General features: G+C 48.5%; 1 protein-coding gene across 1 annotated transcript in view; it reads left to right on the top strand.

The window, feature by feature from the left end:
* The first annotated feature begins 15,243 nt into the window (after nucleotides 1-15,243).
* NIPA1 (NIPA magnesium transporter 1) overlaps nucleotides 15,244-15,963 on the top strand; it is a 28,130-nt gene continuing 27,410 nt past the window's right edge. Inside the window, exon 1 of the mRNA XM_054009102.1 lies at nucleotides 15,244-15,470. Coding sequence (XP_053865077.1) covers nucleotides 15,308-15,470 — 163 coding nt within the window. The 5' untranslated portion in view covers nucleotides 15,244-15,307. The remainder of the gene's footprint in view (nucleotides 15,471-15,963) is intronic.

Below are 15,963 nucleotides of genomic sequence, written 5' to 3'. Positions count from 1 at the left end.
AGACATACTTTCATGGATGCAGTAATAGAACAATTGCATTTGGTGCATTATAGAAGATTCTCTCTGGGGTGGAAATAGATGTTCCTGCAATAGCTTTGCTTTCTAAAGATTAGTCACTTTCAAAATACAATCTCTTCCGGAATATCTTGAGAATATAAAATAAGAGAATCTACAAGGTATGCTTTGGATGCTTTTTCTAACCAAGAAAAATATATACAAATAGATCTGACAACCTCCCTTTAGCTCTGGGTATCTTGGCATAGTGTTATTTGTAATGTAATCTATGTTTTCATTACATACTATAAAACGGAATTAATAGTCATTAAGGTTGCAGAATCAAGCACTCAAAAGTTAGGAAATGCCAGAATTCACTGTGCAATTTAATTTTGCCCTCCTTGTCTATACACATTATGAGACAGTCTTTGAATACAGGAGCACATGCTATTTTTTTCCTCAGGTGGGAGGCCTTGAGATTGGAGCCCGAGAACAGGGGCTACAGGGACTGAAACAGAGTGGCTATTGTCTCTCAGGTGGGTGAGCTGGGAATGGTGACCTTTGAAAGGGATTCAAGAGTGTTGTAACCTTTTTTTATTTGGGGAATTTGCTATGGACTGTGGGCCTTTATATTAATAAAAGGGTTTGAATTTTCCACCAAGAGAGACATTATCCCTTTGTACGGATGGACGAAAGGGAAACTGAGGTAGGCGTGTTGTAGCCTGTCACAGGATGGCTCCCAGGAAGGGGCTGCTTTACACACCTATTCAGACTGGCATTGACAAGAGAAATGAAATAATATAGAATATATATTTAATTGCAATCCCCACAGACTAAATAGTCACAGATTAAATTTACTTAGTAATATACAGTAGACCAGTGTTTCCCAAACTTGGGATGCCGCTTGTGTAGGGAAAGCCCCTGGCAGGGTGGGCCGGTTTGTTTACCTGCCACGTCCGCAGGTCCGGCTGATCGCAGCTCCCACTGGCCGCGGTTTGGTGCTCCAGGCCAATGGGAGCGGCTGGAAGTGGCAACCAGTATGTCCCTTGGCCCACGCCGCTTCCAGCAGCTCCCATTGGCCTGGAGCAGCGAACCACAGCCACTGGGAGCCGCGATTGGCCGGACCTGCAGATGCAATAGGTAAACAAACCAGCCCGGCCCACCAGGGGCTTTCCCTACACAAGCGGCATCCCAAGTTTGGGAAACACTGCAGTAGACTATCTGTACCAGATTACTGAACTAACACAAAAATACTGCTTCACAATATGTACCTGTTCATTTATTTTGACAATGTTAGCACAATTGCCAACCTTCTGAAATGTCAGGAGTTAAAATTAATTTGCGTTGTGTAGAGTTTTCAGCAGGCAACCTTGTAGCAAAAATGTGTCTTGTAGAACTAAGAGCATATTATCCTATTATAACAAACGATAATTACAGGGAAACAGAGAGGTAAATGTTTTAATCTGGATTAGGTTTAGGCTAAGGTATGTATATGAGCCTGAACAAGGACTAAAGTTTGATTTCAGATTCAATGGTATCGAAAAGTCTTCCTTTCAAGACTTAGGCCCCAGATGCTGGAAAATAGTGTGGTGACTAGGGTTACCATACGTCCGGATTTTCCCGGACATGTCCGGCTTTTTGGGCTCCAAATCCCCGTCCGGGGGGAAAGCCCAAAAAGCCGGACATGTCCGGGAAAATCGGGACATGCCGGCCGGCGGTGCGGGTGCTCGGGGATCGGGCCGGGGGCTCGGGCCGGGCCCGCGGTGCGGTGCCTGGCCGGGGGCTCCGGGGCTGGGCGCTCGGGGGCTCCGGCGGGGCCGGGTCGGGTCGGGGCCTCCGGCGGGGCCGGGTTGGGTCGGGGGGGCCGGGCCGGGGCCTCCGGCGGGGGCCGGGGCCGGTCGGGCTGGGTCGGCCGGGCCGGGGCCTCCGGCGGGGCCAGGTCGGGTCGGGTCGGCCGGGCCGGGGCCTCCGGCGGGGCCAGGTCGGGTCGGGTCGGCCGGGCCGGGGCCTCCGGCGGGGCCAGGTCGGGTCGGGTCGGGGCCTCCGGCGGGGCCGGTCGGGTCGGGTCGGGGCCTCCGGCGGGGCCGGGTCGGGGCCTCCGGCGGGGCCGGTCGGGTCGGCCGGGCCGGAGCCTCCGGCGGGGCCGGGTCCGGTCGGGTCGGGTCGGCCGGGGCCTCCGGCGGGGCCGGGGCCGGTCGGGTCGGCAGGGCCGGGGGCTCCGGCGGGGGGATCGGAGGCGCCAGCCGGGCCGGGGACTCGGGGGCCGGGCCGGCGGTGCCAGGCCGGGCCGGGGGTGGTGGGCCGGGGCCGGCACCCCAGGGCCGGGGACAGCCTGGACCGCGCCTCCTCCCCCCACAATCCCCCTTACCTGCTTCAGGCTTCCCGCGACTCAAATGTTCGCGGGAAGCAGGGGAGGGGGTGGAGACTTTGGGGAGGGGGCGGAGTTGGGGCGGGGCTGGGGGCGGGGCCGGGCCCCCGTGGAGTGTCCTCCTTTGGGAGGCACAGAATATGGTAACCCTACTGTAGCACCACCAGCCACCAGTGCTCCAGGCAGTGCGGTAAGGGGGCAGGGAATGCAGGGATTGGATAGAGGGCAAGAGAGTTCGGGGTGGTGGTCGGAGGTGAGTGTGGATAGGGGTTGGGGTGCTTGGGGGAGGAACAGGGGGTTGAATGTGGACAGAGGTCCCAGGGGAGCAGTCAGGAAGGACGGGGGGTTGGATGGTGCGGCAGGGGACAGTCAGGGGCAGGGGTTCTGGGGGCAGTCGGGACAGGGGTCCCGGGGGGGCTGTCAGGAGTGAGAGGAGGGGTTGGATGGGGTGGCGGGGGCCTGGGGGCAGTCAGGGGACAGGGAGCGGGGGGGTGTAGATGGGGCAGGAGTCCCAGAGGGGCCATCAGGGAACGGGCGGGTTGGATGGGGCAGGAGTCCTTGGGGGGGCAGATAGGAGGTGGGGACCGGGCCACGACCCCATCCCCTAACCGGCCCTCCATACAATTTACGAAACCCGATGCGGCCCTCAGGCCAAAAAGTTTGCCCGCCCCTGGCTTATCCACATACATGGGCTGTGGGTATAATAGGTCAGGGGAGGCTAAGCCTCCCCAAACAGGACGCGGCGCACCTCCCTCTGGAGGCACACCGGCATGCCACTGCTAAAAGGGCACTGGGATCATGGCCCTGCTCACACTCTACCCCATGGCTTCACCCATGCTCCGCCCCAGGGCCATGGCTGCACTGCTCCTCTTCCTGCCCCTGCTCTGCCTCTTCCCCCCGAGGCCCCACCCTTGCTTCCCCTCTTCCCATCCCAGCTCCTCCCCTTCCCTCAAGCTCCCCCGCCAACTGCAGGGTTCTACTGGGAACCACAGCTTCAAAAGCAGCAGCACGTCAGGCCTTTGCTCTCAGGAGCCAGCGCCCCTGTTCGGCAGCTCCTCCGGCATGGCTGTACCACCTCCAGCACCGCCCACTGAGGCCAGCACCAGGCTTACCGGCAGCTGTCCCTGGTCATGCTAGTGTGTGCAAATGGCTTGCATGCTGCCAAACAGGAGACACACATCACTGCAAGGACAGGACTCCTGTCTGGAAGTGTGCAAGCTGCTTGCACACACTAGTGCGATCAGGGACAGCTGCTGGTGAGTCTGGTGCCCACCCCAATGGCCGGGGCTGGGGGCGGGGCAGTCACACCAGAGAAGCTGCCCACGCGGGGCACTGGATCCTGGGAGTGGCAGCACCACATGCTCCTGCTTTCGCTACTGTGGTTCCCAGTAGAGCCCTGCAGTTCCATGGATATCCGAAAATATCTGGATCTGAGATATAAATTTTATATCTGCGCAGGGCTCTAGCGAAGAGGTGCAAGCGGGGGGGGGGGGGCGGGGGACTGGGTTTGGGAGAGGGGGCGGAGCGGGAGCAAGGGCCTGGGGCAGAGCAGTAGTGGAGCGTGGGCAGGGCCTCAGGGAGAGGTGACTGAGCAGGGGCGGGCTTTGGGGAGGAACAGGGGGCGTGGTCCCCCCACTTCTAGGGAGCTTCCAGGGCTTATGTCAAGACTCCCCAAATGTGGGAGTCATGCGCCACCCATGTCTACATAGACAATAATGGTTTTCCCTCTTCTCAGGTACTGAGGAAGTGCAAGAGGTCTGTACTTTGGCTCTGAAGGTTGTGGGGCCAAATGTTGGTGATGACCTATGTGAGTGGGGAAAAAAATAAATGTGAAAGTTAGTGTAAGAAGCCTGGAGTAATTATTGGAATGATTTTTTACTGCAAAATAATATATTTAGAAATGAATGTTGATGTTCTGTTAACATTTGTTTTACTGTTGCATTTGTAGTGTTTGTATTTTTGTTAAGGGGAGCTGCCTCTTTAAGAATAGGGTTTGAGAATGAAAGCGGAATGTGGGACATTTTGCCTTTGATTCCAGAGAATGGAAGATGTTGCCTATGTAAACTCCAAAAAGGTCAGAACTTGATTTAAAAAACTTATAGTGCTTGAATCCTAAAAACAAGAAATGCCAGAATCCATGATTTTGACAACAAGAAAAACAGTAACATACCTTTTTATTCCGTACCTGAAAGATGCTATATACACACACACACCACATTCTTCATTGTCTATGCCAGGGGTTCTCACAGCAAATTTTTGGTGGCCTCAGCATGCGGCCACCAACTCTTGCTGGTGGCCACTCTGACAATTTTTCCTAAAATACTTAATTAACTTTGGGGAAAACAAATAAATATGCACATATACATGTGCAAATCATTGTAATTTATTTATGTAGGGTTTTTTTGCAGACCCAATAATAAAAATAATGTAAAGTTGTCTCTATGCTTTACTGTACCTAAACAGAATAGAAACACAAATAAGGTGCTTTGCATGTGTCTTTTTTTCTTGTTTCTTTCGATTGCTTTTTTAAAAAGACTTACTAGCTATATCACATTTCACAGACTTACTCAGTCCTGGCAAGCCTGGGGACAAATTAACTCCTGAATGGGGAGGTGGGGATGGAGGCAGTGGGAACCAGGAGTGATTGGGCACTGGGAGTGATGGGGCACTGGGAGAGGTAGTGGGGGCCAGCAGTGATGGGGCGGGGGTGGTGAGCTCAGGGCCAGAGCCTGCCACCGCATGGCTGGGGAATGGAACCTGCCATCCACCACCCCAGGGCTGAAGCCTGACCTCACTGCCCCAGGGAAGGTGGGGAATTCATTGGCTGCCTGCTCCTCCAGCTTTTATGTCTCTGGGCGAGGGGCGGGAGAGGGGCAGGGCCCAACCACCGCTGGCGGCCCTGAAGAAGGGGTCGCTGTTTCTCCCCCCCACACCCAATCATCTCCCAGGAGGCTGTGGCTGCAAGAAAAGCCCCTGGTGGCTGCATGCGGCCATGGTGCCCGTTTGAGAAACACTGGACTCTATGCAAATATATCCCAGATATGATGATATTGCTTTATTGCTCTTCTGATATTTGTTTCTGTGATTTTGTGTCATCTTTTGATCAATGTCTTGCAAGCCAGTTTTTTATGTATGGTACTGGATTGAAAGAATAAATAGAAGGTCCAAGCAAGCTAATCGACAGTGCAAGCCACAATATTTTGACATTGTTGCATAAGGAGGAGCAGATACTGTTCATTGTGTGGAACCCTCTTTCTGTGTCAACTGACATGGGATTCGCTTCAAGAGCGAAGACCAGAGGTTTGAGATCCCCCTCGACATCTTTGTCTTCACTGTTGATATAATCACAAAAGCGTTCTTTAACTGGTTCAAAACTCAGATGTAACTTTTCACATACTGTTATTTCTTCAACCTCCTCTCGCTCTCATACCAAGGACTCTCTGTATCTAGTGGTTACTTACCCAGACCTAAGAACTGTATCTGATCAATCAGCATTGAAGCTGGCGACATTGTGTTTATTATACTTGCCAGGAAGGATAGAGCAATTCCAGGCAACAGTGGTAAACAACAGAGATAAGGTTGTTGGCTAAGCTTTGGAGAAACTGTTGCTGATTGATTGCTGATTGTTTGTTTATGGGTGGATGCACTCTTCAACAGTGGTACTGACTTGAAAACCTGATCAGCAACAGCTTGCTGTGTTTCTGATATATGTGGGGAGCATCTTATTTCATCTTCTTAATTGCCCAAACCATCCTATTGATGTGACCTTAGCTCAAGCATATCAGATGATCATTTTTTAAGGTGTTCTGACACTTTAGTTACCTCCTCTAGTGTATCCATCAAAAGTCCAAATTCGGGTTTTGGCATTGTACAAATGATCTTCAGATGCAAATGTGAAATGCATGTGAACAGCTGCATAATTTTTCCACATGGCTAATACTGCTTTAAAACTAGAAGCCCATCAACATACCAACAGAATTTTTTGGATCGTGTTACATTGTACACCAAGTTTTAAGGCACAAGCAAGTTTCAGTTGTTTTTTATAAACTGAATGTACCTTATCCATGAAAACTTTGAAGTGATTTATTCTTCCAAACTTCCTCATTGGTGGTGTCCCCAACATAAAGTTTAATTCTGTGAAATACACAATGCCCTTTGGTAAGATCAGTGTTGTATTTGGTTAAATTAGTCAGTTCTCCACTTTTTATCTTCACCATAATGCTAGCACAGTCACTGAATACAGCAATAAAGTTCTTAAACAAGCTTTGACCTCCTTAACAATCATCCCTGCATCACTTCCTTCTAATTAAATTAAGTCAAGGAAAAACTGAACAGCCTTGGAATGAATAACTGCATATATAGACAATCAACCCTGATTTCAAAGCTACTATTGTTGATTTGTCTATGAATACAGGAATTTTGGCTACTGAAGCAATAACTTCATCACAAAGATTTTTCTTCTCGTTTCCTGTCCAATAATGTCTGTGATTTCACAGGCTGATGACTCAGCATGCAAAATAACACCTATATCTAAAATGTTGCTTCACTGCAAATCAGTCAAATCAGGAAGATCATTCAATTGTCATTTTTTTCCACAAAAAAGTAAACACTAGCTGTAAATTCACACAGATGTCTTTTTTGTTTGGCAACAGCATTCTCCAGAACATTTTTCTGTGTATCATCTACAAACCAAGCAGTTACCGAGTGTATCACAATTGTCACATGTTCAAATATTTTCTTCCTCAGTGAGGAGTTCTGTAATTTTTTTTTGTGGTACCATAAAATCCAACACTATTGGTGCTCCACTCCTTTGATGTCTGAGAAACTCCTTGTCTTATGCTTGCTCCTAAGTGTTTAACTTCTTGGCAAGGCAGTTTCCCAGTAGAAAGAAGCAGCCACAGATTAGCCTTTACAGAGTAAGTGGCCTGCTTTTTGTATTGATAAGCATGTGGAGCTAAATATAAATCCATTCCACATTTCTTTGTTCTGTTGATTTATTGGAATGCAAACAAGAGACAGGATGGGCAGTTGGTGAAGGTGGTGAGGCCGTAGCCAAAGCTGCAGGTGCTGAATCAGAGATGACATTGCAGATAATATTTCTGGTGATGCCAAACAAAATGGGGATGATGTCACCACTGAATCTTCCAAGCAGAGCAAGAATTCACATTATTTTTTGTTCAAAATCTGGTGATGAGACAAATTTAATAAATAATATGGCTCTCAACTCTGGAACTGCTTTCAAAATGAACGAGGAGTACTTGTGGCACCTTAGAGACTAACAAATTTATTTGGGCATAAGCTTTTGTGGGCTAAAGCCCACTTCATCAGATGCATGCGGTGGAAAATACAGTAGGAACATGTATATATACAGAGAACATGAAAAAATGGTTGTTGCCATACCAACTCTAACGAGACTAATCAAAATGTTCTCCCTTTTGACTCCCCAGGGCTTTCCCTCTTGCCTCCAACTCTCCCCACCTACCCCTTGTTAACACTTATTTCTGAACTTCTAGTAGTGGTCTATACACCTTTCATCTTGATCCAACAAACTGTTTATGTGAATAAGCTGTTAAGAGGAAAATTTACACTAAATAAAAAACTGACCAAAATCAAAAGATGATTTCTACCACCTAAAAATATCAAACTTAGCATTGAAGGTCGCTTTTCAGTTTCTTGTAAGTGACAGACAAAATATGACAAAATCCCTGTGTGATTTTTATCATTCATAATGTCTCCTTTGCCCACAGAAACAAAACATGGCTCATGCATGCTTGGAGGTAGGGGATGTGTGTCTGAACAGGGGAGAGGAGCATGTTTCTGATTAAAGGAGGTAAGCCGACTGTGTGCTGGAGCGAGGTGGGTAGAATGTGTGTGAGTTGTGAATACATGTGTTAATGGGGGTTGTGACTGGATGGCAGCGTGTTTGGGGAGGTGTGGCAGGTAGGGTGAACTGGAGATATGGTGATGTGAGAAGGTTTGTAGGGGATGGGCATCACTCTGGTGAGGGGGTACAGTGGGTGTGTGTCTTTTGGAGAGGCTATTGGGGGGAGTCTCTTATGGAGATGTATGACATATTGGGGTACCAGCTATCCAGACCAGTGAGAGACTACGTCCCCCGTGCCCTGCAACCTTGGGTGCCTTACAATGCCTTTTCACAGTAGCTCCCACCTGGGCTGCTCACAAACAGCCTTCCAGCATGCAAGCCACACCCTGAGTGTCTGTGTGTAACTGCAGCCTGACAGCCATACTTGGGTTACACTCTGGCTTTTACTAGCCTTGGTTATACTACAGGGTGCCCCCAAAACACTCCAAGTCCCAGATTTCCCCCCAGAAATGTATGTCTTGTGCTGTCCAGCTCTCTCCTGGACAGTCCAAATATATTGTTAGTTATTCCTTTAAGGAACTAATATTCAGCAGCTTATTACCTTAAATAGAATTATCTGGACATTAACTTAAACACACTGGATTAGATAAAACAATAAAACAAGTTTATGAACTACAAAGAGATTTTAAGTGAATACACACAATGAGGCATAAGAATCAGAAATGGCTACAAGAAGAATAAAGATGAAATGCTTTCTAGTGCCTAACTTAAACTATTTAGATTTAAAGCAAAGTTTCTAACCACATGCTTCCAACAGTATTACTGACCAAACTCTTCAGGTCAGGATTCCTCCCCCAGAGTCCAGTGGCTGCTTCTTTTGCCTTCTCAAGTGCAAAGAGTGAGATGAACAGGGAGAGAGAGGAAGGGTCTCTTGGGGTGTTTGCCCCTCCTTTTTATAGCTTCAGCCCCCCTCTTGAAAAACATTTCCGTCTGAGAACCAGGAGACAAAGAGTCTGTGTGGAAGGAGGTTCCCTGATGGGTTTTTTTCACATGCAGGTTTCCTTTTGTTTCCTCCCTTCCCCCTTTCTGCTTGATGAATCTGTTTGCTGAAATTCAAATTAAGGCAAACACACACACTCCTTTTTTCTGGACAGGTCTGTTTGACCAGCTTGGTGCTATGTGAGTCTGAACATGTATTTTTAACATCATACAGGGGGAAATTTATAATTTATACCAAAATGCTGCTACATACATATTACTGATCACCAAGTTATGAGTTTTCAAATGACACCTCACAAGACATACCTTGTACAAAGATTATTACAATAGTGTGTAGGGTGTTGTGATGGGGTGTACCAGCCCTGCACTGGTTCAGCAGGGGTTAATCACACTCTGTGGGCCTAAGAGGCCGTGCTCTCTCATCTCTGCTGGACATGCTCCAGCTGGAACCCATATATAAAAGGGAGCAACTCACTTCAGTTGGGGCTGACCACTGAAGGGAATGGAGGTGTGTTGCTGGTTTTTGCAGAGGGACTGCTGATCTGCCAGGACGTGGAGGCCAGCCAGACTCATAGGTGCTGACTCCATAGGTGCTCCAGGTCTGGAGCATGCATAGGTAAAAATTAGTGTGTGCTTTACACCCACCAGCAGCCAAGCTCCCCTCAACCCCTGCCCCACCTCACCTTCTCTCCCCCCCCCCCCCCCCAGCATGCTGCATCCCTGCTCCTCTGTCTACCTCCCAGTGCTTCCCACTGCCAAACAGCTGTTTGGTGGCACTTAAGACTTTCCAGGAGGGAGGGGGAGGAGTGGGGACCCAATGTGCTCAGGGGAGGAGGCGAAGAAGAGGTGGGGCAGGGACAGGGACTTGGTGGGAACAGGGTGGAATGGGGATGGGAAGGGGGCAGGGACTTTAGGAAAGAGGGTGGGGCAGGGGTAGGGGTGGGGCCAGGGGTGGGGATGGGGTCAAGCACCCCCTGGGAACAGTGGAAGTCAGTGCCTATGAGACTGTGAGGACCAATGACTCCCAGGCACCTGATGTTGCAGAGGAAGGAGAGGCCATGGAGCCCCTGAGATGACTAGTCATGGAGGAATGGGTAGGAAGAAACCCAGGGAACTTATTAGGGAACCAGTCATAGAACTGGGGCTTGGCTCAGCTGTGGGGTTATAACACCTCTCCACACTCCCTGATGGGTGATGGGATGTACCAGCCCTTCTACAAGGGTGCATTCCATCACAGGCTGTATGTGTGTGTGAGGGACAAGAGTATTTTTGGTGTCTGTTTAGGAGATGTAGTGGGTGTATGTCTGAGGGCGAGGAGTATTGGGGGTGTCTGTTTAGGGCATTTAGTGGATTTGTGTCTGAGGAAAGGGGTATTGGGGATCTGTTTATGTGATGTAGTGGGGGGCCATGGGAATGTAGTGGGTGTGTTTCTGAGGGATTGGGGTTCTATTGGAGATATAGTGGATGTGTGTCTTAGGAAGGGAGATCTGTGGGGGGGTCTTTTTAGGAGTTACAATGAGCGGCCCACAGGTTGTCTACTTATGGGACGTAATGGGGTGTGTAATTGTTTGAGGAGGGCGTGTGGAGGGTGGCTGGCTGAGAAAGGAAGGAATTATGATAGGGGAGCTGCCTGGAGAGAAGGGGGCTGAAGGGGAGAGATGATTAAAATGATGGTTTGCTGCTGGGAAGGACTTGGATTGACAGGTCATCATCAATTTCAAATCATTGACCAGCTCCCACGGATGTGTCAGCCATGCATACTGCAAGGCTGGGGCATCATCTCCTCACACCATGTCCACCTCTTCTGCTTCTGGGCCCACTCTGGAAGGAAAGATTGGCAGCTTGGTCATTGGGATATCGAGCCATCATCTCTCCTTCCAAAGTAGGTGTCCCACTGGCCCATGCCCCCTGACCCAACAGGACCCCTGAGAGTCCAAACCTGGCTTCCTACTCCAGAAGGAGAGATGGTGGCTTGTTAAGTCAGGACCCATCTTTCCTTCTGGAAAAGGGAGCCAATCTATGGATCTCCCCTGGCTTGAGGGGTACTCCTGGGAGTCTGGACCCTGATCTGGAAGGAATGATGGTGGCTCAGTGACCAGAAGTACCAGAACACTGTTACAGCTTCCCCCAAAAGTCCCAGAACACCATTCTGGAGTGTTCTGGCACCACTCATGCACTGTAAACTTATCTTTCTAGAAAGCAAGCCTTATTCTCAAAGGTATAATATTAGTACTTATGGGGACTGGATGCTTCAGGGTGTTGTGAAGGAGAGAGCATGCTTTTCACCTAAAGGTTACTAGTCTGAATCCTGCCCAGTTCCACAGGAATTAAAGCTGGTTCTCATCTAATGATAATTGGGTGTGTCCAAGTTCTAGCTTGTGTCACAAATTCCCCACTATGCTTTGCACTCGACAATAAAACTCTTCAGGGCAGGGGCTGTCTCTTACTGTATATGTAGAATGACTAGCCCAATGGAGACCTAATCTCAGTTGGGTCCTGTGAAATACCAGAGTACAATCCAGACTAATGAGCTGCTCTTTCACCCATGCCCAGCAGCCTTGGGTGCCTTACAATTCTTTGGTTGAAGCAGGTCCCACCTGGGCCACTCACAAACAGCATTCCAGCATTCAAGTGTTTTGTCAGTAACTGTGCCTGCCAGTCACAGCTGGATTACATTCTACCTCTCACCAGCCTTGGTTATACTGCAGGGTGACCCCAACATACCCCCAGTCTTAGATTTCCCCCCAGAAATGTATGTCCTGTACTGCCCAGCCCTCTCCTGGACAGTACAGAATATATAAAGTCCATTATTTCTTTAATGGAAAAGATGTGCAGACAACTTGTCACCCCAAATGGAGTTTCCCTGACACTTCAATTTAAACACTGGATTAAACAAGTTAATTATTTACAAATAGATAGATTTTGAGTACAAGTAATGAGGCATAAAAGTCAGAAATGATTACAAGAAAAATAAGATAAAATGCAACTGGAGCCTAACTTAAGAAAGTGTTAAATTCAAAGCAAAGTTTTCTCACCACATGCTTTCAGCAGTCTTACTGACCAAACTTCTTAGGTCAGGACCCCTTCTCCAGTCCAATGGCTACTTCTTTTGTCCCTTCAGGTGCAGTGAATTGATGGGCAGAGAGGAAGGGGGTGCCTTGGGGTGTTTGTTCCTCCTTTTTTATAGTTTCAGTTCCCCTCTTGAAAAAACATTTGCAGATGGGTATCAGGAGACAAAAGGTCTATATGGAAAGATGTACCCTACTGCTTTTTTTCTCACCTTTTTTAGATTCCTTAGTTTCCCTGCCTGCTTAATGATTCTGTTTATTGCTTAAATGCAAATTAAAAAGAGCACACAATTCTTTGTTTGAGACAGACCTGTTTCCCACATTCAGTTTGGAACATGTGTTAATAACACCATACAGTGGAATCTTTTAACTTCACATACAGTGTTGCCACACATTTTATCAGGACCATACAGATCAGCAAATTATGAGTTTTCAAATGATATCTTAGAAAGCATATTTTGTACAATGATTATTTCAACAGTAGGGTGTGAGTACAGGGGTACATTCTGTCACAGGTCCTCTAGTGACACCTCCTGGGGTGTCAGCCAAAATCACCTTACTTGCTTTGAAATTGAAAGACACTGTCATTATAAAGCACATATTGGGGTGGGCAGAGAGAATTAAGAAAAATCAGATGATTGGCCCCCAAAATCATGAGATTAAATAGTGTTTTTTGACCTCTCTTGTGGCTGCAGTGGCCTGACTCATAATTTTCAAACTTGTGGAGTTGGTAATACTGAAATTCGGCACAAAGTCCAAAAGAAAAGTTAAGATAACAAATTCTTATTTCTGTGATTTAGAGAGAATGAGTCTCATAAAGAAGGAAGCTTTAAGAAGCTTTCTTAAAGTTCTATTTCTAGACAGGCTGAAATAATTGTTATAGCATAGCTATTATGTATTCAACCTTGTCTGAGAAGAAACTGTCTTGAGACAAAAAGGATTTAAAAATACTTCTAGCATTTGTATTTGATTCTGTCAGATGCAGCTTGCTTTTGAGGTACTTGTTTGTCTGTTAGTGTGTCCAGTCCTCTTGTCAAGTAAATGTAATAGTTGGTTCTTTATGAACTGTAGCCAAGGTGTGAGAAACACAAAACCTGACCTAGGAAATGGAGTAGCCAAAACAAGACCAGACCTGAGGAAGAAACCTGAGGATTCAGTCCATCATCACGCACAATATTGTGTCTACCTGGAATACTATGACCAGAAACTTCCAATTAAAGCCAACTAATGTTAATTAGACATCTGATGCATTGCACAAAATAAAGTCAAATTTAATCTGACAGTCTCAGTCATGTTACTAAAATATATCTGTAATGTTGAAATCCATGACACACACAAGGGACATTTATTTGCATGAAAATTTGATCAAGCCTGATGAATAACATATAAGCCATAGAGTAGTAAACATCCTGCCTACTAAGAAAAAATTCACCTTGAAGTCTAGCCATTTCATTCAACTTTTATACAGCTTTGCATTTTGTAATGTGATTTCTTGCAGTGTAATAATCTTTAAAAATAAATGTCACATGCATTGAAAAAATACTGTTATTGGTTTATTAAAATGTGCAGAGTGCTATTATATGAATGGAGAAACATAAAATATCAGATAACTGCACTGAAACAAAGGCATTGTGTACATTTAAGAGTAACCCCAGCTGAGCAATCAGTGGTGAGCAACTGTTCTAACTGCCAGTGAGTTGACCTCTAAAGGTGATTTCTAGGATTTTTTTCCCTGGGTCAGATGAGATGGTGTCAGAAGTTACTATTATTTGTATTACTGTAAAACCTTCCAATAAAAGGAAATGCCAGACTTGAGCCCTCCACAAGATTGTCAATTTAATAAGGCTAGGGAAGGGCCTGAACAGGAGCACTTCGACAATATTACAGGGAGTTATTTTCTATATATGCATCCGAAGAAGTGGGCTGTAGTCCACGAAAGCTTATGCTCTAATAAATTTGTTAGTCTCTAAGGTGCCACAAGTACTCCTGTTCTTCATTTTCTATATAGTTTCCCTTCCTTTCAAAAAAACTGCAGCACACTGAAAAGTTTTGGGATGAGAAAGCAAATTGAATTTAACACAAAAATAAACAAATGATTCTGCACCGCTTACATTAGAAAGGACCTGGTTGGAAGTGAGGAAGAGGGTTTATTGGAGTGGCACAACATAATTCTTAGATTCCCACTGCATAAATCAGGTTTTCCACGTGCATCAATGTGTTGTGACACTGCCTCAAAATTACACTGTGCAAACAAAACTTTAACATCCTTAATTCTAGTCAAGCATTTTATGCTAACCTTCTGGGAAGGAGGAGCAGTGTTCAGGTGCTAAGGTGATTAGCACCAACATAAGATGATAGATGCAGATTCGACTTGATGACAATGTTATGTCATTTGCAGTGTTGTCGTAGCTGTGGTGGCCCCAGGATATAAGAGACACAAGGTGGGTGAGGTAATATCTTATGTTGGACCAACTTCGGGTGGTGAGAGACAAATTTGGGAGATACACAGAGCTCTTCTTTCACACCTGAAGAGCTCCATGTAGCTCCAAAGCTGGTCTCTGGCACCAACAGAAGTAGGTCTAATACACCCTATTACCAGTCCACCCACCTTGTCTGTCTCCCTCAACGCTATGGCATGAGGTTTAGCGGCTGCACGGCACCATGCCGTGGTGACGCTGTGCCACATTCCAGAGCTGTGTGACGCCATGACATGACAATAGGATGCAACCATGATGTCATCACTCCGCTGTGGGGCCGCGGCGCAATGCGGCGCCAGGGTACTAGCGCTTTTCCAGACAGGACTTGCGGCCGCCGCCTCGAGGAGAGCTGCTTCCGGCGGGGGGCATCTCCCCTCTCTCGCCGGGGGCAGGGGAGATGGCGTAAGGCGCGGCAGCTACTGCGGCGGCTCGGCTGCCAGAGGCCGCTGAGCTCCGCCCCCGGCAGCGGCAGCCGGGGGTGGGGCCTGGGCGGCTCGGGGCGGGTCCCGCAGAGCTGCGGCTAGTGCGGCCGGTTCCGGGTGGCGGGAGAGACGCGAGCGCTACGGTGCTGCCGGGCATGAGGATGCCGGTGGGTGCAGCCGCGGGGGAAGAAGGGGCCGCGCAGAGCCCCGGCCCCGCCGCCGTCTCCCTGGGCTTGAGCGTGGCCGTGGTCTCCAGCCTGGTGAACGGTTCCACCTTCGTGCTGCAGAAGAAAGGCATCGTGCGGGCGAGAGGACGAGGTACGGGGGCTGCGGCGCCGCCCGGCACCCCCTGGTCTCCCACCTCCCCCGGGAGAAGCCAGCCCCCGCCTTAACGCTTTGCATTACCGCCCACCCCCGGGCGCCCTGCTGCGATCCCCACCCCGGATGCCTCCCTCACAGCCCGGAGTGAGGATCAGCCCCTGCCCGGCTGGTAGCCACCCCACGGTGGCTCTAGCATCCCCCGCCGTGGCGCACACGGTAGTCCTTGCAACCTCATGCATTTCCCCTTTCTAGAGCGTCTCCCGCTGCCAGAGGCAGCCTTTGCTCCCCTAAAGGGAGGGGTCCTTTTCTGCTCCCTCCCTCTAGATAACCTGTGGGGGGAGGACCTCAGCCCCTTCAAATAGCTTGGGGGGCGGGCTGAGGTGCTCAGTGCATACGGGAGGGAGGACGCTCTGTCTAATGCTGCCGCACTGCTTTAGAGCGGAGAGCAAGACAGTTTCAGCTCGTGTGGCTACTGCAGAACAGGTCTGGC

Source organism: Malaclemys terrapin, chromosome 1 (assembly GCF_027887155.1).
Source record: "Malaclemys terrapin pileata isolate rMalTer1 chromosome 1, rMalTer1.hap1, whole genome shotgun sequence".
NCBI classification, from domain to species: domain Eukaryota; kingdom Metazoa; phylum Chordata; order Testudines; family Emydidae; genus Malaclemys; species Malaclemys terrapin.
This window is presented reverse-complemented; position numbering and strand designations above follow the sequence as displayed.